We start from the raw sequence: 25,235 nt of genomic DNA on the forward strand, positions 1-25,235 counted from the left end.
ACAATATGCAAACTTTCTGTTTCTCATCCGATCCCGTATCTATTTTCACTGTATCGTACTTGCTGCATTCATTAAGAAACCTTCCCTATCTTTTCCCTTCTGAGGTTCTCTCCTCTGCATTTTTTGGGGGCAGGGTTCTCAAGCCTCTGAAGCGAAGTTTCTGGCTGTTCTTAGCACTGCTTGGACTCCCTCTGGTGCCTTAACCTTTGCCTGCTGTTTAAAGGAATCTAGAATTGCATTCTCCATTTCTCCATTCTCCTCCACGCAGGCCCTTTTTGCTGCTGCTGCCTTTGACTGGACACCAGGGTACTTCAGTTTTCTACCGAGGCCCACACCCACTGGCTAGATATTGCTGTATTTTTCCCAAGTCTTTCCTCAGACCCTCCCCTCAAGTCCATTCTGCCAGGGTGGTGCCTGACACCGGTCACTAGGGGTGTCCCATGGTAACTCCATCTTTCCTCTGATGGTTCTTACCATGGCAATGGCAATGGCTATTGTGTGCAGACCTGGAAATGTTTTTACACTTTTTGTCAGCTACCTGGGGGGAGAATGTGTTTGTTCATAATGATTATTGCAAATGACAGCTTTATCTTAATCATTATTGCCACCATCATCCTGAACTTTTAAAAACTTTTAAAACAGTCCCTACCACCAGAGGGCCAAATGTAAGAATGTAAGTTGAACATAAGCTCCCTGAAGGCAGGGAATGTTTTTTGGTTTTTCGTTTTTGTACTCAGAGTGTGGCACAGTGCCTTGAATATAGAAGGAGCTTAATAAATATGCTCTGAATTAAACTGAAACTAAAAGAAAACTGTTTTGGTCAATGAGAGAGTAAGTTATAACTTAGGCTCATTTTCATAATAAGGAAGGAACATTGTTAAAAACCCTCCATAAAACAGCCAAGCATCACACTTGCAGGTGAATTTCACCCTTCAGGCTCTTAAACGCACCTGCTTCATGAACTGGATCAGAGACCTGCGATTCTGTTCCCAATACCTGGGCAAGTCCTTCTCGTAGGGGTATTTTATACAACTTAATTCGATAGTCACTTCAAAGCAATTTGTGTTGAGATAGTTCCAGTCTTGCATCCCGCCTGGGGAAGAGAGTCAGAAACATTAGAACCTACAACCCTGAAGAAGGAAAGCGACTGCCCCTCCATCCCAGCAGCTCCAGGGCATCCTTAATAGGGATCACATCCTTAGGGGACACAAACCATCAATGTCAACTGTTATCATGAATCCAATTATATAAAACGCAGATGAGATTAGCATCTACTACACAGGGTTGTTGAGAAGGTCAACTGAGATAATATATGTAAAGGGCTTTGCAAACTATAAAAAGCTCTATGTAAGTGTCAGCTATTAATAATTATTATTTATTATGATGATTATTAGAGAGGGCTATACCTGGGACACTGTACCAGTTGGCTCCATTGGTTATGCCGTGGGAAAAATGCTCATCAGGATACATGTCCTTGCAGGAGTTGCCCTGATACATCTCAGAATTTTCCTGGAAGAAACCAAAAACATCTGATTAGCACATCTTGTGATATGTGGAAAAGAGCTCTTGGCTCGGCATTTCTTATAATCTACCCAGAGGCAGCAGAGTACAGTTGGGGGGGGGGGGAAGGAAACACTGAATTTGGAGTCAGATTTCATGAGTTCAAATCCTGGTGCTACTCCTTATTCCCTGTGTGACCTCAAAAGTCATCTCCTCTGAGACTCAGTTTCCTCATCTGGTAAAGATGGCCTCTGAGATCCCTTCCCTCTCTACATCTATGATCCTATGTCTTTTTAAAACAAAGGACACAACTTTTAAAATTCGGGAATTAAATTCTATAGCACCTCTTCTCTTTCGATGGAAGCCTACCTTGGAATAAGAAAGGGCCAGATGCTGGAACACAGCATCATCTGGAGATCTGCTGTAGGAGGTAACTCCTTCTTCATCATCATCATATGGGTAGTTCACAACCAAAGAACCTACAGGGAACACCAAAAAATGAATGGCCTTGATTTGATGCATGACTGACCATTCCCCACCGGTGCAGAAAGGAGCTCCCTCCTATCAGAAGACCTCAAAAGGCCACAGCGGAGATCCTGCTGAGGCTATGTGCCACCTTTCTTCAGACAGGTCATTCCAGGACGTCAGAGGAGCGGGACGCCTAGAGGTGGCACTTCCAGACTTGCTGGACTTAGGAAGGTCAAGGTAATGAATACATGCCATGAGCCAGCACACACAGGAAGGATTGGAGCAAAGCTTTAACCTGGATTACCACGGTGCCCGGCACACAGGCCCTTAATAAATGCTAGATGGCATCAGCAAAAGGATCAGGGTGTGAGACATGCACCCGCAACAACAAGAAGTCAGCTGGAAGGGCTCACTATCCGTATTGGAAGGAGGGTGGTGCTGTCCTCCAGACCGAGCAGAAGCCCACAGGGCCTCGCTAAGGAAGGCGTGCTCCCTCCACAGCTCCTGGAAGGACTTGATGGTCTTAAACCCACTGCTTTAGCGCACCTGCCACCCCTCCTGTCCCCACCCCAGCTCGCCCCCTCTACAGGACACAACTTCCTTTCATGGGCAGCTCTCCCCCTCAACATGGCACCTTCCCCGTCTAGAATCTAAGCTCAGCGCAGGGACTGTCTCTCCTTGAAAACGTCAGGGTCCGCAGCATAGTGCCTGACACCCAGTGAAGTGTTCAATGGATGGCTTTTCCATTCATTCACCTGTACACAGAGGGTCTCCTAAAAGCTACCCGAGAAACTGCATCTCCATAGTAGGAGCTCTGGGATTTCTCCCTCACCGGCTGCCCAGGATTTTCGTGACCTGCAGCAATTCTCAGGCCTTAGACAAGTTTAGCTATGTAAAACGTGCTCATGTCAACATTCTGACTGCTCCCTGAGGGACACACCAAAGTCTGCCCGTTTCTAAGTCTCCTGGGCCTAACAGGTCAGATCTTGTCCTAATCAATCTTCCCTCCTCCAGACAGCTGATGGCCAGCCTTCTACTGACCAACTTATTTTGAAAGCTTCCTCCTCCTCCAATCGCACTGTGTCCTAGCTGTGGGGCCAGGGAGGACTGCTTAGATTTAAGAATAAGCTTAGGAGAATAAAGCTGATTAACAACAATAATAATACACTAATAATATATAACATATACTACTATTTACTAACATATTATACTAATAATTATGATGATGATACTGCTTAATAAGCTTAAGAATTCTGCTTAATGACATAACACATACTAATAATGATATAACATAGGCTAATATAATAATATTACTTGATAGTATAACATATACTAATATAATAATACTGCTTAAGAATAAGGCTAAGAATACTGCTCGATAATAACATAATATATATGACAATGCTACTTATAAGGTAATATATACTAACATGTAATAATAATCATAATACTCCTTAATAAGCCTAAGAATAGTGCTTAATAATATAATAATACTAATAACAAATAGATATCAATATAATAATACTATTTAATATAATAATGATAATGAAAAATGCTATTTAATAATAGGCTTAAGAATACTGCTTAGTAATAATATAACATATAGTAATACTGCTTAATAATATAATATGTACTAATATAATGATGATAATATTGCTTAATAATAACCTTAAGAATGCTGCTTAATCATAACAATATATGATCAATCTTCAACTTTCACACCTTTAACTTTCCCGACTTCAAGCATTTGTGCGATTTGATTAGCAGACTCATTTTCACTTTTGTTCACCATTATGCACAGTTTTAGAAAAAAAAAAAACAAGAACTGCCACATGCCAGTGTGTGGACAGGCTGGCATTCTACGAGGTGCTTCACTGGCCTTGTTCTTCCTACCACTGTGAAGAGTGCCCTGTGCCCTTGCTGAATATTTTCATTGTTTGCCTTTAAAACTCATGCTTTGTGCTGCGACTGTGCCCCCAAAGTGCAGTACAAATCCTTTGGGCTCTGAGCCCAAGAGTACAAAGTGTGGCTGAGTGGACAAATAAAGGTGTTGGATAAACTTCACGTGAGAACACCTGCAGCAGCTGCCGGCAGCAAGTCTGGTAACAGATCAACGATTCGTCATACCCACAAAAAGAAGGAGAGCATTTATGGCATCGCAGACTTCATGTGTTATGAAAAGTGAATATTGTCTGATCAGTGTTGGCTTTTCTTTTTCCCATACGATGTTGGCACAAAAAGTCACAGAATTCTAGGGAATTACTAGAGAGAAAAAATGTTTTGCATGTTACCAATTTTATTTTGCGTACTATATCTTATAGGTTATTTCACAGTTACTGTGTTGGGAAAAGTGCATATTATCAGAATTAATATTCTGCTATAAAGAACTGTATGCAGAAAAGTTTATTTTCAGTGATCTCTAGTGAAAGATTATAGCTTTTGGTGGTCACAAGAACGTAATCCTTATTTCCCACAAGCTTAATGTATCAACATTCACGTTTTTAACTTTTGCATCACTTTCTAGGAACATCACCCTCGCAGAAGTTGAGAGCTGATTGTAATAATAATACAAATACTATATAACATATAGTAATATGATGCTGCTGCTTAATAAGATGAAGAATGATACTTAATATATACTAATATATTACTCAACAATAATATATATAGCTACTAATAATGCTACTACTTAATAATAAACTTAAGAATACCACTTAATAATACAAATGATATACTACCATAACAATACATACTAATATATAATATTAATATTATAATAATGACAATATTTCTTAATAAGATGAAGAATGCTGCTTAATAATAACATGATATACATAATATATACTAAAATAATACTGCTTAATAAGCCAAAGAATACTGCTTAATAATAATATAACAATACTAACAACATATACTAATATGACAATACTGCTTAATAATATACATTAATATGTAATACTAATGTAATGACAATAATAATGATACTGCATAATAAGTTGAAGAATGCTGCTTAATAATAATATAACACTAATAATATAACACTGCTTAATAAGATAACATATATATATACTACTAACACTACTATTTAATAGTAAGCTGAAGAATACTGATTAATAATATACCAATACTAATTATAATACACATAACATATACATATATAATGCTAATAATAATAATTTTGCTTAAGCTGAAGAACGCTGCTTAAGAACATATAATAATATTGCTTAACAATACTATTTTATATACATGCATACACACACAGACTGCTACTTAACATTAAGTTGAAGAATTCTGCTTAGATTTAAAAAAGGACGGCTGTGATGAAACCACGGGATCCCAGTTCCAGAACAGGAAGAGATCTTAGAGGTCATCTAATCCAATCCCTTCCTTTTCACAAAGGTCCACTTTTTTACAAGTGACTTGCCCAAGGTAACTAACAGACCTCGAGTGACAAAGGTAGCATTTGAAACCATGTCCCATGACTCTAAATTTGGGAATCTTTTCACCTTGTTCAATTGAACAGGGGAGGAGAGAGGCAAGAAACTGGGGTAAGGACATGTTGACACTGCCATGATTAAAACAGAAGCCCTGCCCTAGTGGAATTTACAACTGAGCAGGGGGGAAGTGGGGGGGCTAACCAGTAAAAGGTCTAGAGAACAAGAGGGTGACGATCAAATCTGTACAAAAAGCTCTGGGTTCAAATTCCATCTCTGATGCCTGCTACCTTTAAGACTCTGGGCATGGAGCTTCCACCTCTGAGGTCCTCAATTTTCCTATCTGTAAAATGGGATGGTTAGACTGGATGGCTTCTGAGCTCTAGATTTCTGCTCCTATGACAACCCTCATCCTAAGCCTCCTCATTTGTAAAATGTGGGAGGAATGGATGGCCTCTGCGGTCCCTGTCAGGTCCAGGTCGAAGATTTCTTATGATCTCTCCGCCATCTTGCCAGCAGCTCTGTTACCCTGCAGATACCTCTCCCCTAATGCCAGTTCATCCGACTGGTCAATCCCTTGGACAGCCCCACACTTATTCCCAGACAGCCAGCCTCCTTTCTTTTCCTCCCACCCACCCACTTTCCAGCTGCCCTTCAAATGCTGTGTTCCACTATCAGAATGTAAACACCTTGAAGGCAGGATTGTCTGGTTTCCTTGAATTGATAACTCTAGCGATGGCTAAATGTGCAATAAATGCTTTATCTATTTCTTCAACAAATATTGCCTTGACGTTTACTACACGCAAAGTCCTGAGCCAGGTACTATGGCATATGCCAAGGTGAATAGGAGGGTCCACACAGACTGATGACCCAGCAGCAGAAAAGAGACATGTGCCATGGGACAGAAAGGATCTGGATTCAAATCCCACCTCAGATGCTTACTACCCATCGGACCCTCAGCAAATCACTTCAACTTGCTGGGCTTCAGTTTCCTTCTCTGTCAAACGATGGGGTCGGACTAGATGTCCAATTAGAGGTCCCACCAGCTCCAAAGCTGTAAGCCTCATCTGGCAATGGAGCTGAATGATGATTGGCTGTGGGGGGCAGACACAAATAGTGACCCCCCCATACGATAAACATACAAAAGATCTGGAGGAAGAAACTGACAAGACCATAGCCTTGACTCATTTAAAAAAACAGGAAAATGCAGGTACCATCTGTCTGCCACAATCATGGCAGCAATATCTGGATACTTTAGATTCAAGAAAAGAAAAAATGAAAGGCCCCACTCGAGATGAGGCCAAGCTAGAAGCCCCGGGGTGAGGGTGGGGAGGGTTGGGGGGCACCCCTTCCCAGCATCACAGCCCTTCCCACCCACTGACCATACCTCCATGCAGGTTGGCGGACAGCACAAACGGGTAGGTTTTCAGCCAGCTCATGACGGCCGTGGTCTCGGGCTGCACGGGGTCTGTGACCTGGAAGAACTGGTCTGGAAAATTCCGGTTCAGATCAAAGTTGTTGCTGTTGTTTCGGCCAACCACGCCCGTGGAGTCTCCTAAGGGGCGACAAAGCCAGGGTTGGGACTGATTAGGACTGTAACTCACAGCGGAGTTAAAACACACAGTGCTCACTATCAGAAGGGCTGGCTCTGGGGTGAGGGCAAGAGGACGGAAATCGGAAATTGAAATGTATACAAAAACAAAAGACATACTAATCAAAGAAACGTTTTTAACCTCATGTAATTAATTTCCCAAATGTGATCTCGCCAGACCCTCACTGCCTCCTCCATTCTTCTCTACCTGTTTGCTACCCTTGATTCTTTCCTCCTGCTCAATTCTTGGCCCAGGTCAGCATCTATCTGCAGCACCTGTCCAAGATACACCTACCCACAGAGCCGTGGCATAGTCTGAACAATACTGTCTGTCACTCATTTGGCTTTTCTAGAGTAAATAATAATTGCAGCTGACCTTTGCTGAGTGTTTTACGGATTACAAAAGCACTTTCATGCACATTAGCTCACCTGATCCTTATTCGCGACTTTATGAGGCATATACTAGAATGACCAAATTCCCCACGCGGGAGATGAGGAAGCCAAAGTCAGGTCACTACGTGGCTGTGATGGGATTCAATCCCAAGTCTCTCCTGACTCCACAGATCAAAGATTTAGAGCTGAAGGGGATCTAAGACGCCATGCAGCCAAGCCCCCAAATTTTATGAATGAGGAAGCTGAGAGGGTGCAAAAGGGACGTGCCTGAGGACATCGAGGACAGAGCCGATGCAGGCTTTAGACCAATGTCCGCAGACTTGGAAGCCAGGCCTATTTCAGTGCACCACGGGTTTCTGGGGACCCCTAGATGAACTGCTTTTGCACTATCTGCAGATCAGTGCCATCCACAGACAAGGGCATCTGAAGAACACCCCAACGTATCTTCCACGATTGGGGAACATGTCTTCGGTGATGATCTAGCCCCCCATGTCAACACTCTGCTTGATGCCAAGGGGTACTGTACTCTAGGTAACGAGCACATTGCCTGAATTAGACTGACTGACTGCTCTCCCAAGCCCCTTTCACACTCAGAGAGGAACTGGGGCAGAGGGGACAGAAGGCAAAAAGACCCAAGTTCAAATCTAGCCTCAGACACTCCCCAGCAGCATGTCTGTAGGCCAGCTGGCCTCTAAGGTCCTTTCCAGCATTAAATCTACGATCCAATGATCCCATCTTCTTGATATGCATTTTAAAGAGCAAAGAAATCCAGTTATACAAGTTATAATAAACTATTGCTTAATTACAAATAATCCAAACAGACTGCCATAGCCACACAATCACTGGCTGGAGAAGACATCTCATCATTCTGATGACGATTTGGGACAAACTATTCTCAACCTACACGCTCTAAGGCAGTCTGGAAGGAGCTCTAGTTAGATTAGGTCCATCCCCCAAAGAGATCAGAGAAAGAGGGTAAGGGCACCCATGTGGACAAACACATGCATAGTGGCTCTTTTTTGTGGCAGCAAAGAACTGGAAACCAAAGAGGCGCCTGCCAATTGGGGAATGGCTGAACCAATTATAGAAATACACGTAATGGAATATTATTGCACCATGAGAAACAAAGAAAGGCGTAGCTTCAGAGAAATCTGGGAAGATCCATCTGACCTGATGGTGAGTGGAGGGAGCGCAACCTGGTGAACAATTTATATAGTAACCACAACACTGTAATGAGGAGCTACAGTTAAAAGGGAAAAGGGAAAAATATATGTTAGTATATATACACACACATACGTGTATGTATCTGTGTATGTACATATGTATATGCATGCATATAGGTATGTGTGTATATATGTGTGCGTGCGTGTGTGTGTAGCAGGAAAGATGAGCAGGTTCAAAAGATTTTGGGAGAAACACATCCTCGGGGATGGCTCTGAGCAAGCATCAGCAGAGTGGGAAAGACCATTTAGAGGCAACCATCAGATGAACGACCCATTAACTGGATGGAAAAAAGTCTGCTCCCCCGAAGCATAAGGTCAATGGCTGCTAGGAAGGATGAAACAGGCAGGAACACAAGGGATGGCCACTACACACACACACACACACACACACACACACACACACACACACACACACACACACACACACACACACACACACACACACACACACACACACTCTCTCTCTCTCTCTCTCTCTCACTCTCTCTCTCTCTCTCTCTCTCTCTCTCATATCCCCATTACCTTCCAGAGACTTCTCGTAGCCGTCGGGGTTCATGGAGGGCATCAGGTGGATCCGGGTGTTACGGACCAGCTCGGTCACCTCCGGGTCTGTCCCAAAGTTCTTGCAGAGGAATTCTATGAGGTTCAGCAGCAGCTCCCGGCCCACGACTTCATTCCCATGCATGTTCCCAATGTATTTAAATTCTGGTTCACCTGGACACCAAAAATGCAACATTAACACATGAATCTGTTTTCACTGGTCCTTGAGGATTAAAGATGTCCCACGCTCATGGGTCATCCTAAACGTTAAAAAAAAAAATTAACAGTATTATTCTCCAAAAACACATTCACCCTTGGGGAGGAGGGATGGGATGGTGAGGAGGAGTGGCAAAGTAATAATTTAACAGGAAGCTATGTTTTTTATCCTTTACCAAGAAAAAGAAGTATTCATCTCCCTGTAAAACAGCCTTTCTGTAAGACATGGAAAGCAACCTCACCAGAAACCTCACATGGAACAAAAATACTAACATTTAGCCATAAAAATTTTATTTCCCACTACAGACATGTGGCATACGACATTATACTCCCCATGAGCATGAAGGGGCTTTTCTTCTCTCCAGTCAAAAAAATGCCTGTGTCCCTTTTCTCTGCTTCAGTTACGTGTACGTGTGTGTGTGTGTGTGTGTGTGTGTGTGTGTGTGTAAAACGGACATAACTGAAGACATTCTACACAGACATAAATATAACACAGGCAGCTATGTAGACAGCAGCTACGTAACTGGAGTAAAGAGAAAGCAGCCACTTTTTGGCCTGGAGGGAAGCCACTTAATAACACACACTGAGTGTTTAATGTGCTACATCACCAGTGTGAAGTTATGGGTATGTACACACAGAACATATGTCCTCATAACTGAACACTGGAGGCATGCAGCATATGGACTAGAGCACATGTATCATAAGGATGAGATACACACATGTATACATTAACAATACCAACATAGTGAAATAGGGAGAAAGACACAGATATCAACAGACAGGGACAAACAAAATATGTAGACAGAGACAGAGGCAAACAGAGATAGATCTATAGATATAGAGAGAGGTAGAGATAAACATACATACATACACACACTTTTTTAGGGACCAGACCTACGCTTCCACCTTCGCATGGAGCTCTCAGTAAGGACTCCCTCTAACAATGGAGGTCAGCACTTTTCCTGTTGCTTACAGTCGAGGAGAATTGTCTGGGGCACTAAAGGGATGAAGTGACTTGTCCAGGGCCACAGAGCCAGGATATGTCAGCCGTGAAACTTGAACCTTGGCCTTCCTGGCCCTGTCTCTCATGTGGTATACAGAACATCAGGAGATCTTTATGGACCAGTCAATGCAACACACCGCCACTGGTTTTGGGGGGGCTCTTTTTCAAAGACCGAGTAGCACGGTGGAAACAATAATGCCTGTGGAGGTCAGAGAAGCTGGGTTCAAATCCTGCCTCCGGCATTCACTGTCTGTGATCTTGGGTTACTGATATTAACCACCGTGCGCCTCAGTTTCCCTATCTGTGAAATAAGGGCATTGGACTAAGCAGCCTCTAAGGTCCCTCCCAGCTCTAGATCTAGGGTCCTTTAAGTCATTTAACCTCGGTGCGCCTTGATTTCCCCCATCTGTAAAAATGAGTGCCTCGGGCTCCAGCTTGCAAGACCCACGATTTCCAAAGCCAAGCCTCTTACTACCTGGTTCATGGACACCTGGATTATCTGATATCTCCATCACGTAAAGCTCTCTTGACTCGACAGATTTCCCCAATGAATACAGACGGGTGATGTTGGGGTACTCGTTGGCAAACCTCCTCAAGAAAATCTCCATGTCGGGGAAATGGTGGTGGTGAAAGTCCTGGGGCTGGACTGGCTGGGGGGAGGCGGGAGTCTCAGGGGCGTCTCCGACGGGGGCCACACTGGGCACCGCCGTCTGCGGCTCCACAGAGAGGATCACCGTGGGCCGGAGCAGGAAGTTCACCTCCGTGGCCGAACCTTCTTGCACCACTATGTTACTGACTGTCATCGGCATGTACCTGTGGGGACATGGGAAAACACGGATGAGGGCACTTCAGTCAGCAGGTGACACACCCTTGCTTCTAGAGCAGGGGACCTTCTGGGGCCTGTGAACATTTTTTTTAAATGTCTTGAGAACTGCATTTCAATCTAATTGTCTTCCTTTGCAATCCTATGTATTTTATTTACGCTTTTAAAAACATTATTTTAAAAAGGAGTCCAGGAGCTTCCCTGGCCTTTCTCCAAAGGGGCCCAGGACACAACAAAGGGTAAGAGTCCCCGGTCTAGAGGCTGGGTCCCCCCACTTCTGATTCTTATTCCAGAGGCTAGAAAAGCACATGGTCTTTTCGGACCAAAGGGCTTGAGATTCTGCTTTTAACATCTGGGCACAAGGCGACCACGGGAGTCCTTTCCAATAGAAAAGATGGCAAAGACCAGAGAATCTCAGGATGTAAGCACCCTGAGGGCAGGCACCATCTTCATTGTATCTCTAGTACCTAGCATCATGCCTGCCAAGGAGCATGGCAACGTGGAAAGAGGGTGGCACTGGAGCCTGAGGGCCAGGGTTCAGATCTCGCCTCTGACACTTCATGTGACTTTGGACAAACCCCACCCCCCACCACCACCTCCGTGGGCCTCAATCCCTTCCCGCTCTAGAGCCATGATTGTTTGATATGAAGAGTTTAATCAACGCTTGTTGATTCCAGATGCCATTAAACACCTACTACGTGCCAGGTGCTAAAAACACAAAGACGAGCATGAAACACTTCCTGCCCCCAGAAGCTTACATTTTATTATGAGTTCTTCAAATTCTGCAGCTCCCTGGACCAATCTGGGTATTGCCCAGAGGCAGCTGGTGGTCTAGTGGATAGAGCATTGGGCCTGGAGTCACGAAGACCCGAGTTCAAATCCAGCCTCAGACACTAGCTATCTGCCTCAGTTTCCTCAACTGTAAAATGGGGATAATTACAGCATCTCCCTCCCAGGTTCGTTGTGAGGATCAAATGGGACAATACAGGTAACGCACTTAGCACAGTGCCTGGCACATAGTTGGAAGGAGCTTAACGTGTTCTTTCCTTCCTTCTCCCCCTCCAATCTCTGCTTTCTTCCCTCCTTCCTTCTTCCCTTCCTAAACCATGTGTTTAGGACGCCAGGACACTCTGCCGATTCTTTGCTGTCTCTTCATCACACTGCCAGTTCCAATGCTGTTACCAAGGAGAAGAAAGCTCCAGATGCAACTAAGGATTTTTAAGAAAATCCTGACCAAAGGAAGCTTCCAGAAGCCCTTCCAGCAAAGTGGGCGCTGTTTCATTTCACATAAGAGAAAGCAGATGGCAGCTCTACCAAGCAGCCTGCCGCACCCTCCCGTGCCACTAGCTCGTAAGCCTGCCACTAAAATTCCATTCAATTCAAAGTGGCCAACAACGGTCCCCAAGCCCTGTGCCAGGTGCTAGAGATAAAAAGACAAAAACCCAAACCGGGCCTGACCTCAGGAAGCTTACATTCCACTGGAGGGACACAGGGACGTCCTCAGTCAGCAAACACAAAACAGATGCTGTCCGAAGCCAATACTGATTCATTTCAGGGGAGGACAGAGTGCTTACATCTGGGGGAAGGGGGATCAGGAAAGATCTCACCTACGAGGTGACACCTGAATCATGTTCTGAAGAAAGCCAGGGAAAACATTCTAGTAGGCCCTTCTAAATGGTCAACTAGCTGAGAAAAGATGGCGGCAGGAAAACCTCACTCACAAGGGGAGCAGAATAATCAGACACTAAGGCATGAGAAGGCCAGACACAGCCAACACAGCCAACATTTTCTCAAGCATCTGGCGATGCAGGCACAGGACAGGAAGCCCGACGACTTACAGGTGCTTTTCCAGCTCAAAGCGTGGCTGCCTTACCCAACAGAAACTGCCGTGATGTTGTAAGTCCCAGCGACGAGCAGTCTGTAGAAATCGCCACCTCTGCCGCTCGTGATATTATGGTTGATGCCAGCCACCGAGATGGTTGCATTTTCCAAGCCAGAACCAGACGTGGAGTCTTTCACAAACCCTCTAACTCCAATGTGGACCTGAGAGGACAAAGGAACAAGGAAGCTGATGGGGAGGATCTCCCCGATCCGTAGGCCGCTTGCTGAGTGTGGGTTCCAGGGAGGAAGGAGTCCTACATGCTGCATCAGAGGGTACAGATTCAGATCCTGGCTCTGCCCACATCTGGGCTTCGTTCTCCTCATCTGAAAAACGAAAGGGCTGGAGTACAGAATCTCCAACGTCCTTTCTGCCTCCAAATCGACACACGTGTGAATTTTTTTTTTTTTGGGTGGGAGACAATTGGGGTTAAATGACTCACCCAGGGTCACACAGCTAGTGTCTGAAGGATATAAGTTTCTCAAATGAGACACCAGAGTCAGGGTCTCCTCAAAAATCTAGTCAATACCTGCATTTAAAATAAAATGCAAATACGTACACAAGCACGTCTCAAATCCTTTAAATTTAAATGACATCCTCCTGCCTTCAATCTTTTATGTCAGAAGGACATCTGGCAGAGTGGACAGTCTCCTCCTGGAAGTCAGGAAGAACAGGGTTCAGATCTATCCTCTGACCCAAGCTACAGACCATTCTCTTCACCCCAATTTCCTCCTCGTCCTCCCCACTCCCCAACAAGGTCCTTAAGAGCCATGGCTGTTTCATTTCTGCTCCTAGGATAGCGCCTGGCCCTTAATCAACGCCTGCTGAATCAAACTGGACGGCAAGACTACAGGTTTGTCTGCTTTTCTGAAATCCTTTTTTTCTACCAATAATGTATAAACTGTTGACTTTCTATAAGACACAAGCGGAAAATGTTGTAAATAACCCTAATCTAAAGGCCCTATGTGGTGCAACAGATAGAGTGCCAGGCCTGGAGCCAGGAAGACCTGAGTTCAAACACAGCCTCAGACACTCACTAGCTGTGTGACCCTGGGCAAGTGACTGAATCCTGTTTGCCTCAGTTTCCTCATCTGTAAAATGAAGGAATGGGATGAGATGGTCTCTGGGATCTCTTTCGGTTCTTGATGAGGGATCCAGTGTTTGGGATATTTTTACACAACTGCATTTCCCCTCCTTTTCTCCTCCTCTTTCATGGCTCTCTGGGTAGGAGAGGGGAGGAGGAATATATTTGGAAATGAAAATTAATGACATTAATATAAAAGACAGTAATAAATACAAATTCATTAAGTCATTACCCATTTCACCACGAATGACCAAGTCCTTCAAATGAGGTAACAACAAAAAAGTTCAAACAAGACTTAAGGTCAGACTTGCTATTTACAAAGAAAACCACAACCTCGCCAGAAAATGTGGAAGAGAAATGGGGCAAATTCGTTCATTTTTAAAGGGCTTGGAAAGAGGTCTGGGAAACTCTCTGGGAAATAATGAAAAAAGAAAAGAGACATTCTGCTCTTCTTATGGCAGCCATTATAGCCTTATTACCTCCAAAGGTCAGTTAAAAGTTTGCTGAATAAATACTGCCGGGGACTCTGTGCTAGGTACGCTAGATTTCACGTGCCCTGAACGTGCAACTGAATGCACAGAACCACTGAACTGGAGGAGGCCGGGTGAGCCAACCCACACCTGAGCACTCCCGGGAATGCTCTTCCTCCTCATCTCCACCTCCCAGCTTCCCTGGCTTCCTCCACGGCCCGCTACAATCCAACCTTTCCCAAACCTTCGTAATTCTAGGCGCCTCCCCTGTTGATTCCTTTCCACTTAACATTTATTAGACACCTACTATGTGTCAGGCACTGCGCCAAGCACTGGGGATACAAAAAGAGGCAAAAGATAGTCCCTGCCCTCAAGGAGCTTACACTCTAATGGAGAAGCCAACATGCAAACAAAAATATAGAAAGCAAGTTGTAGACAGGATAAACAGGAAATGATTAAAAGAGGAAAAGCACTGGAATTGAGAAGGGCTGGGTAAGGCTTCCTGTAGGAGGCAGGATTTGAGTCAGCAGTCAGAGCAGAGGGATGAGAGCATCCCAGGCCTATGGGATGGCCAAAGAAAATGCCCAGAGCAGTGCGTGTATAGCTGCCACCATGTTGTCCTCCCCATCAGAGGGTGGGCTCCTTGAGCACAGGACTGTCTTAGTGCCTGACACAAGGGCTTCATAAGCCCTTACTGACTGAACAAGAATTCCCACTCCAACATTTGCTCGCAGACCCTTCAGAGAACTGTAATTCTTTGGAAGGTTGTCCTGTGATAAAGCTGAAATCAGCCCATCTCACTGTTCCCTGTTCTGCCTTCTGGGGCCAAGCAGAACAAGCCTCCTCTCTCTTCCACAGGACAGCTCTTTAAATACTTCATCAGCTGTGATATTCCCCTTCCCCCACGCCCTCAGTCCCCAAGGCTTCTCCTTTGCAAGCCAACATCAACGAGGCTTCCTATGGCATGAGCTTGGAGCCTTCCCCGTCTCCACCATCCTTCTCTGGGGTCTCCCCAGCTTAGGGAAGTCTCCTAGAATCTTTCCTCTTTACATCCACCTAAAGCTTTAAGCCTCGGAAGTGCCTGATAAAGGTGCCTCTGTGTGTTTACCCATTTAGGATAAATCTCTATTTCCATCAGGATATCAGAGGGTAAGGGTGCGTTTTTACCTTTTCAATGAACGTGATCAGAGATTCCCGGTTGTTCTCCCACTCCTGACGAAGCTGAGAAGCAGGCGGGTACTTGCAACAGGACAGTTCTAACGTGATCTCGAAACAGTTGGACCACATGTAGTTGTAATCCTGCATACCACCTGTGGGATTGGAGCGGGGAGAACCATGGGAAAGAGAAAGAAATTCTTCATTCAGTCCGCTGCCTCTGCAGGCCCACAAGGAGCAGCACGTCAGGGTTTCCACTGTTCATAGCCCCCAGCACCCACAGTTCTGGAGGAAATCACACAAGCCTACAGAGTCTCCTACAAATCCCATCTCAACCTGGCCCTCATTTTGGTGGAATTCTTGGTGGTATTCTCCCCTAATGGACTCTGACACTCACTCACTCTCTCTGTCTGTCTGTCTCTCTCTCTCTCCCCCAGCCTTCTCGAAGCCCTAACCTTCCCAATCTAACCAGCACATGACTTCACTTCCAACTTCCCTGACACAATAAAGGCCTAAGCTCCCTCTCTTCTCTCCCCTGCTCCGTACCTCATGATCTGGCCACATTCTCACCTGTCTACTTCCCCTTTGCTAGAGAAATAATTCATCCTTTGTTTTTAAAATAGATTTTATTTATATCTTCTGTTTTTAGATAACCTAGATTTCCCCTGTGTGCCTTCTCCTCCCCTCTCCAAGAGTCATCCCTTAAAGTAAATTTTTAAAAAGAAAAAAAAAATCAGCAAAGCCTATCAATACATTGAAAAATGTGGCCGTACCAATGGTCTCCCACTGCTGCTCCCACCCCCTTGACAATTCATCCTTCCACTTGCCAACTCACTCTTCTGTTGGCTTCCATTACATTATTCCCTCCCAGTACATTTTTAAATTAAAATTTGTATCTATATCTTTTGCTTTTGTATCACTTATATTTCCCAGCATGTTACTTCCCAACCTGTCCTCCTCCTCCCAAAGAACCGTCTCATAATAAAAATAAAAAAAGATTGGGGGGGGGAGTTCAGCAAAACTAACCAACATATTGAAACAGTCTGACATTATATGCAGCATTCCATCCCCATGGACCTTCCTACCTCCGAGAAACTGCCCTTCTACTTACCAAGACCAGCTCATCTACTTGTCCCCTCTATCCCAAATACTTGCAGTACCTAACATTATTATTATCATTATTATTATTACTAACATTTATATATAATTTTAAGATTTGCAAAGCACTTTACAGACATCATTCATCACCACAACCTTGAGTTATTATGACTCCCATTTTACAGATGAGGAAACAGAGGCAGTCAAAGGTGAAGTGACTTGCCCCAAGTCACAGCCAATAAGCGTCACAGTCAGAATGTGAACACAGGTCTTCCTAATTAACTTCAATTTTGACACTCAGCCCTGAGCCACCTAGCTATTTATCAAGAGGATTCCTCCTTAGATATAGATACACATAGATGTAAAGTATTCTGTCAGCTATTAATGATTATTATCCTTATTATCATTATTATTATTATTAGTCTATCCCATCTTTGCCAATTAGCCCTCTCTCATTTTCTAGCTCTCCCCCTTTTACTGTCTCCTCCTCCAGGACCTAGCAGCACCTTCAGGCCCCTCCCTCCACTTCTCACTCTCACCCATCATTAATAAAACCTTTCCTTGCCTTTGCTATGTTCTCAAGATATGGCCCTGCCTCATCTATTCCTTTCATGACTGAACTAGAAAGAGCCGTCTATACACACTGCCTACACCCTCCTTCACGTCATTCTCAATCTCCTAAAAGCCGGCTCTCTCTGGCCCCATCATCTCCACTCACCTCACATCTTTTTTTTCCTCTTCTCTCTCTCTCTCTCTCTCTCTCTGTTTCTCTGTCTCCTCTGTCTCCCCATCACTCCTTTTTTCTTCCCCCCTCCCGTATCTCTCCTTTTCTGTCTCTGTCTCCCCTTTCTGTCTCTCTCTGTCACTCCTTTTTTCTTCCCCCCTCCCGTATCTCTTCTTTTCTGTCTCTGTCTGTCTGTCTTTCCAGCTGCCAGCACTGTCTCAGCACAGGATCACAGGGCTATAGTAGGAAGGCCCCTCAAAGGCCATCTCATCCGACCCCTTCAGTTGACAGAAGAAAAAGCAGGGGAAGTGAGTACCCAAGCTCACTGTGGGAGGAGCCAGTGTCCTCTTCTCCGTAACACCCAGCCTCAACCTCCCTGCCTTTCTCTACAGTCCCCCTGACACTGGGGACAATCCATTCACTCTTCCTGACATTGCTCCCTCCCAGTTTTCCTTTATTGAAACAAATTCATATTGTTATCTTTTTACATTCTCACATTTCCCAATGTCTTCCTTTCCCAAAGAACCATACTTTACAATTAAAATAAGAGGGGGGAGGGCAACTCGGCGGTGCAGTGGATAGAGCACCGGCCCTGAAGTCAGGAGGACCTGAGCTCAAATCCGGCTCAGACCAAACACTTGACACTTATTAGCTGTGTGACCCTGGGCAAGTCACTTAACCCCAACTGCCTTAAAAAAAATTAAATAAAATAAGAGGGGGGAAAGGTTCAGCAACACTAACCACAATATTGAAAAAGTCTACCATTACACGCAGTGTTTTCCATATCCCCAGCCCCCCACCTCTGCAAAGAAACATCTCCCAGGTCTCTTCTCTGGTTATTTAGCATGAGTCTCTTCTGCACAGTCACTACCCAGGTCCTGCCCCAAAAGTGTGGGGGTCTCACAACACTGCATTCCTAGAGGCAACTCAGCCATTCCCACGGATTCCATCAGCTCAAGGCAGGCGATTCCCAAATCTAGGGCTCCTACCCAATCCCTCTCTAGCACTCCAGTCCTGTTCTACCCACTGGCCACTCCTCCTGGATGTCCCACCTCTATTTCCAACTTTTAAAGTCCCAGATGGAATTCCTCATTTTCCTGTCACAATGTCCTTCTCCTCCATACATCTCTATTTCCACGGGCAGAAATGCTATCCTTCCACTCAGCTTTACAACCTCAAGGTCATCTTAGATAAGGGGTTCTTAACCTAAGATCCACTGCCCAGAAGATAGTAGGTGCTTTTAAAAAAAAAAAAAGGTTTCTTGAATTAAACTGGAGGTTGCCAGAGAGATAATCTCAACCTCACTCCATCACTCCCAACACCCACACACAGACACTCTCTCTCTCTCTCTTCCCCGCCCCCTCCACCCCACCCTGCCCAAGGAGTCTCAGCTTCATCCCAGGGGCTTCCCTCCTAAGGCATGGCACACGTTACTTTACCACCTATCAGTGCAAGAGGCCAGTCTCCTGAAAGGTAGCATCACAGATTCAAACTGGCCAGGAGCCTCAGAGGCTGTCCAATGCGACCTCCTCATTTTATGGATAGAGGGTGACTTTTAGTACGGGAGAAGGAGTGCTCAGCTTGGCAGTCAGAAGGAACTTGGGGAAGCAGTGTTCTTCTCTAAGCCTCAGTTTCCTTCTCTGTAAAAGAGGAATCATAATAGGACATACCTCCCAAGGGTTGTCATGAGGATCAAATAATACGCTCTTAATAATATAAACAGTTTGTAAATCTTAAAGCCCTCTTTGTTTGTTGTTACTCATTACAAATGAGGAAACTGAGGCCTAGAGGGGAAAAGCCAGGTGCCCAAGGCCACATAGGTAGGGAACCTTGGAGGCAGGATTCAAACCCAAGCTCCCTGCCTCCAGCATCCTAGTGGATAAAGCTCTATTTGCAGCAGTCCTACTGCCTGGGCACTGCTTTCCTTCCATGGCCACTGATGAGAAAACAAGGCGAGGTGAGGCTCGCCCCAGCACCCTTTATCGGGTTACAACAAAAGCACCACGTCCGGTTTGGCCAGACCCAGACCCACAAAGGCCTTACTTGTTGTCAAAAGGAACTAATTTTGAAACCACCTGTGTTATTCAAGCGAGATGAGGTTAGACAAACATACCTTTACTCCTTCTAAAAGCCACACACAAGGAGGAATCAAGAAGGGGGAAAACAGGGGTGGGGGCGAAGGTCCTAAAACGCTCAGATGGGCAGCTGAAGTACAAGGAGAAGCAGGCCAAGAGGCTCACAAAGGCAATTCTGGAGCTACAGGGTCTTAGGCTACCTTTTGCCTTTCTCTGTATCCCCAGCAAGCAGCACAGTGCACACAGCAGGAGCTTAATAAATGCTTCTTGCTTGACTCACTAGGGACAGCAGGATATCTAAAATCCTCTCGTGGGGGGGGGGGTTGCCCTCTAAAAGAACGTAAACTCCTTGAGGGCGTCATTGCATCTCAGTGCCTGGCACACAGTAGGAGCTTATAAATGCTTGCTAATTGATCGCCTCCCTTCTTAGCCCCTCCGTGAAGTAATCCAAAAGACTCGGCTTCTCGTCCCACCTCTGCTACCTCTCTGGCCAAGTCACTTCACTGCCTTAGCTTCCTCATCTTGGACTCTGATGTCATCTAAGGACTTTCCAGCTCTGGATCTGCTACCCAGTGATCGATGGCACAGTGCAAAGAGCCCTGGCTCTGGAGACCAAGGATGCGCCACTTCTGCAGCTTACTCCCTTTATGACCTCAGGCTTTAGGTGACACTAAAAAAAAAAACACCTCACCCTCCTAGGCCTAAGTTTCCCCTTTGTTAAAAAAAAAAACTGTGGCGGTTGTAATTTGATGATCCCTCTATCTCTGAATCCATGACTCTGGGACTTCTGGCCTTTGCTCAAGCAAAGCAAGTCTGATTTTTTGCCTTATGGATCCTTTGGACAGCTTGCTGAAGCCTGTGAACTTCTCAGAATAATGTTTTTAAATGCATCAAATGTATATTAAATGTATATGACTGCAAAAGAAGCCAATCATATCCAATCCAATCTAATAAACATTTATTAAGCATCTACTATGTGTGAGGCGTCGTACTAAGCTCTGGGGACACAAATAATACAAAGAAAGCCAATCCCTGCCCTCAAGGAACTTAATTATATGGCAATACAGTTATTAAAATTTTAAAAAAAAAGTTCACAGAACTGAGGTTAAGAACTTGTCTGCTAAAAAAAAAAATTAGAAAGAAACAATATACTTCTTGCCCATAGAAGGCTTCCAGCCTAATTTATCTAAGTGAAATAAGCAGTCCTGTGAACCAATAGAGAGAAAAATAACTACAAAACTGTATTTAAACAGCTGTCCTGTACATGTTAAAAGTCTTGCTTTTAGACCCGATCTGTGACTTCATCAGAGTCCAGAACTCTGCCAACCCATGCAGGTCAGCCCCTGCCATGAGACATGAAGGGTCTGAGCCCGGGTCAACAGTCTGGATGTGTCAGGTGGGGAATTCAACCTGCATCTTTCTGACCCGTGGAGCCAGCTCTCTCCCCAGGATGTCACACATGTCCAACTTAATTCAGATTGCAGTCGTGCTAAATGAAGCCCTCAGTAAGTGCCTGGCTTCCATATCGTCTCTGTAGGCAGCCAGAAGGTGACATTCCAAAACTCTAAATGCCCACCACACCTTCATCATCAAGCCGGAAGTTCTCAGACCACCTTTCCCTTTCTTCTGAGTAACCACTTTAAAAATAATACAATGGAACACACCCTGTTAATAAAGGCAAGTACCACTTGGCAGGGGGTGGGGGATAAGGGGCATGAAACATGGCATACACCGTCAAACTATGTGGATGTACTGATTTGGTGGTATTGATTCCTTTTTAATATGTTTAAATCTCTGTTATAAGGAATGATGCCCTGGGCTGGGGAGAAGAGAAGGTTATATTTGGAAACCAAAATGATGTTTAAAAGAAAAGATAACAATAAAAACTTAGATATCTGAAACATTTGAAATTTTAAAAATAAAGGCAGGAAAGAAGAGGTTTACCAGACCTCACCAAAGGCACACAATAAGAGATTACCATTGAAAAAAAAACAGCAAGAAAAACAGATTGAACAGCTTGCCACAGGCACGGGCTTCATCCTGCCAGGAAGGTTTCATACAAACCTGTGTGGGGGTGGGGGGGGTGGGGGGAGATTCAGGCATCCCCAGGCACCACTAGAGGGAGATCCTGGGCCCTTCACCCAGGGCTTCTCCTTATGGTGACCTGGGTCTCTCTGGAGACACCGCATCCTGGACCATCTGTCTCCCCACCTCTGGTCTCTCCCAGCTCCACTCCATCCTCCCCAAAGAGGCCAAAGGCCTTTTTCTGCTGTCCCTCACTACAACTCAAAAACCCCAGGGGCTCCATAGTACCTCCCAGGGAAGATACAAATGCCTGTGCTCCTCACTTAAAGCTCTGTACTACTCATCCACAACACTGCACCTCCCCATCTCTGTGGCTCCGCCTTGGCTGTCCACCGCCCATCCCCAAGCCTGCAATGCTCTCCCTTCTCAGCAGAAAATCCCACTCTCTGTAGGCCTTTTTCCAGTCCCCCCACCCCACAGCTGTAGCCCTCCCCACTAAAGTTACCTTCCATGGACTCTGCGTGCATATTAAATGTACCTATTTATTTACAGGGCAGCTAAGTGGTGCAGTGGATAGGTGCTCAGGCTGGAGTCAGAAGACTTGAGTTCAAATTCGGCCTCAGACACTAACCGGCTGCGTGACACTGGACAAGTCACTTAACCCTGTTTGCCTCAGTTACTTCATCTGTAAAATGAACTGGAGAAGGAAATGGCAAACCACTCCAGGATCTTTGCCAAGAAAACTCCAAATGGGGTCACGGAGAATCAGAGACGACTAAACAATGTATTTATATGTTGTCTCTGGGCAGGGACTACTTTATGCCTTTCTTTAAAATCTTTGTATCTCAGTACAGTATCAGGCACACAGCAAGCAATTACTACCTGTTTGCTGACTAAGTGATTCATAGACCTCAGGAAGGCTTTTGTACATACGTGTGTGCATGTATACAACACAAACATATATACAGCACTTACTGTGTGCCAGGCACTGTGCTAAGAGCTTTACAATCAGCATCTCACTTGATTCTCATAACAACCTTGGGAGGTAGGCGCTGTTATTATCATCCCCCTTTTATAGATGAGAAAACTGAGGCAAACAGAAGAGAAACAATTTGCCAGGTCACATTATGAAGAAATCAGTTCAAAGGTACATAACAGGAACCAATAAATTCCAAAGATACCTTTCTATTCTCAGGGGTTTTGCTTTTTACCAGAAACTCTATCTCTGTTTAAAGTCTCTGATTCTTCCCCTCCAAAATTCTACATCCTCAAGTGAGACGGGCTGAATAGCAAACGGGTCATTTCTAGGATTCAGTGCCACACCCTAAGAAATCACCAAGTATTATTTACGCAGTCTTTACCACAACGGATTTCCCTCTCTGCCCCACCTCCCCCTCTCCTCCCCCGTTTTCTTCTCTCTCTTTTGGCCTGTCTCTCCCATGCCCCCCTCTGTTTCTGTCTCTCTCTCACATTAGGAAGATTACTCAAGTCACTGGGTGCAGAGGGTGGATGGGAAACGCAGCAGACTGGAATGGAAGCAGGATGACCAGTAAGGAGGCTGTTTGAACACTACGGCTGAGAAGAGAGGAATTTTTATCAAGTGTCTCCTGTCAGCCAGGCAGGCCCCTGTGCTAAGTGCTAGGGACACAAATAACACAACAGAGAAGGTGCCTGTCCTTGAGAAGCATACATTCTAACAGAAGAAGACAGCACATAAGCAGAAGGCTGGGGTCCCAGGACTAGAGCTGGAGGGCATGAGTGAATGAAGACGCATTTCTCAAGTACTGATCCCGAGCCCTGCACTGTGCTAAGCACCAAGGATACAAATGGAAAAAGCAAGCCAGAGCCTGTCCTCAAGGGGTTACCATCCTAAGAGGGGAAGCCAAGCCAAGCCCAAGTCCAGGGCCCATTCCAGCACCGGGTCCTTTGTGGCACGAGGTCTGTATCATAGGGGGTGGGGTGGGGGCCCTTTGTCAGGAGGTCTCCTTCTCAAGACAGCACGGTACCAGGCTAGGTCAGTCCTCTTGCCTCAAAGCCACTCTTTCCTGCTATTAACCACTCCGCACAATGGGGCCAGAGTCCATCCTTCGGGTCAACATCCAAACTTGTCCCATCTGTGTCCGGGGCAAGTCCCCCAGCTGACCCTCTGTCTCCAGCCACCACCCAGGGTCAGACCTCATCACCTCTGGCCTGGATTACTGCACCGGCCTTTTCCATGATCTGCCTCAAAGTCTTTCCCCACTCCAATCCATCCTCCCGGCTGCCAAAGTGACTTTGCCGATAGCCGGGAGCATGCTGGCAAATGTTTAACAACTGGTTCTGGGGCGGGGAGAGGGGGAATATATATTGAAACATTTCTATACACAGATATATATCGAGACAGAGACAGAAACGTGTCTACGTACATGCTGTATAGGGCACACTTCTAACTCAATCTGCATTATTAACTTTTTCTCCATCACTTTCTCAAGTCTAGACAACCAACAAAGCAATAAATTGAGCCCAACTTGGTAGTGTTCGCCAGTTTCCAAGGCATTACTGCTCCCAAGGAGAACTGAACCCACCTGGCTCCCCTGAGCAGGTTCAAGCTGGCTCCGGCACACCACTGCCTACGAGCCCAGGTTAGACCACGGCACTCCCCCTTCTCAAGAAGCTTCAGTGACTCCCTATTTCCTCCAGGATCAAACACCAACTCTTCTTGGCTCCTTCTTCCCTTCCCAGCCTCATACATAACCTCCCCTCCATGCCCTCCTCACACAGGACTCTCCATCTCCCGTCTCTGTGTCTTTACCCCCACTGTTCCCATGCCTGCTCTGCTAGCCTTGGACCCTGAGAATCCCTGGTTTCCTTCCAGACTAAGCTCAAACCGGCGGTCTGCCCTGGTCCCCGTCGCACCCCCCCCAGCATTCCTCTCCAAAGCTGCCTCGAGATCTAACCTGTCCATTTCCTGTATGCGCCAATGTCTGCCCTGATAGACTGTAAGACCCCTGATGGCAGAGACTGTTCTTTCTTTTTTCTTTGTGTCTCTGCAAGTGAGCATCAAGTGCTTAGTAAATGCCTGCCAAATGACTGGACTAGAGGGTCTCTGCCAAGTACATCTCTGAGCCTCAGTTTCCCCCTCCGGAGGACAAGGATAAAAACAAATGGGTGCCTATGAAGTGGAGGAAAGGCAGATCCTCCTGCAGTCGGAGACGTGGCCCTCGAATGCTGGCACCAGGGGGGCCTTGGGCAAGCCTGCTCCCAGGGACCTCAGTTTCCCCCTCCACAAAATGAGCGGCTGGCTCAGATGGCCTCTGATCACTCCTAGGTTTTTGATCCAATGGAGGAGAAAGAAGAAAACCTCCTGTTCCATTTACATGATGCAGGGGTGGGGGACCTGCAGCCTCAAGGGCCCTCTAGGTCCTCAAGTGTGGCCCTTTGACTGAATCCAAACTTTACAGAACAATCCCCTTAATAGAAGGATCTGCTCTGTAAAAAGCTGTACCCATGGGCCTAGAAGGTGGCCTGGAGGCCACAGGTTCCACAGGACTTCCC

The 25,235-nt window shown here is 45.6% G+C and overlaps 1 protein-coding gene across 1 annotated transcript in view; it reads right to left on the minus strand.

Moving 5' to 3' along the window:
* CPD (carboxypeptidase D) overlaps positions 1-25,235 on the minus strand; it is a 70,079-nt gene that overhangs the window by 20,197 nt on the left and 24,647 nt on the right. Inside the window, exons 3-10 of the mRNA XM_020963196.2 lie at positions 15,792-15,934; positions 13,065-13,234; positions 10,844-11,181; positions 9,132-9,323; positions 6,790-6,957; positions 1,870-1,979; positions 1,407-1,509; positions 951-1,093 (exon numbers count right to left, since the gene is read on the minus strand). Coding sequence (XP_020818855.2) covers positions 951-1,093; positions 1,407-1,509; positions 1,870-1,979; positions 6,790-6,957; positions 9,132-9,323; positions 10,844-11,181; positions 13,065-13,234; positions 15,792-15,934 — 1,367 coding nt within the window. The remainder of the gene's footprint in view (positions 1-950; positions 1,094-1,406; positions 1,510-1,869; positions 1,980-6,789; positions 6,958-9,131; positions 9,324-10,843; positions 11,182-13,064; positions 13,235-15,791; positions 15,935-25,235) is intronic.

The sequence above is a fragment of the Phascolarctos cinereus genome, unplaced genomic scaffold, assembly GCF_003287225.1.
Source record: "Phascolarctos cinereus isolate Bilbo 61053 unplaced genomic scaffold, phaCin_HiC Scaffold_5;HRSCAF=322, whole genome shotgun sequence".
Lineage (NCBI taxonomy): Eukaryota > Metazoa > Chordata > Mammalia > Diprotodontia > Phascolarctidae > Phascolarctos > Phascolarctos cinereus.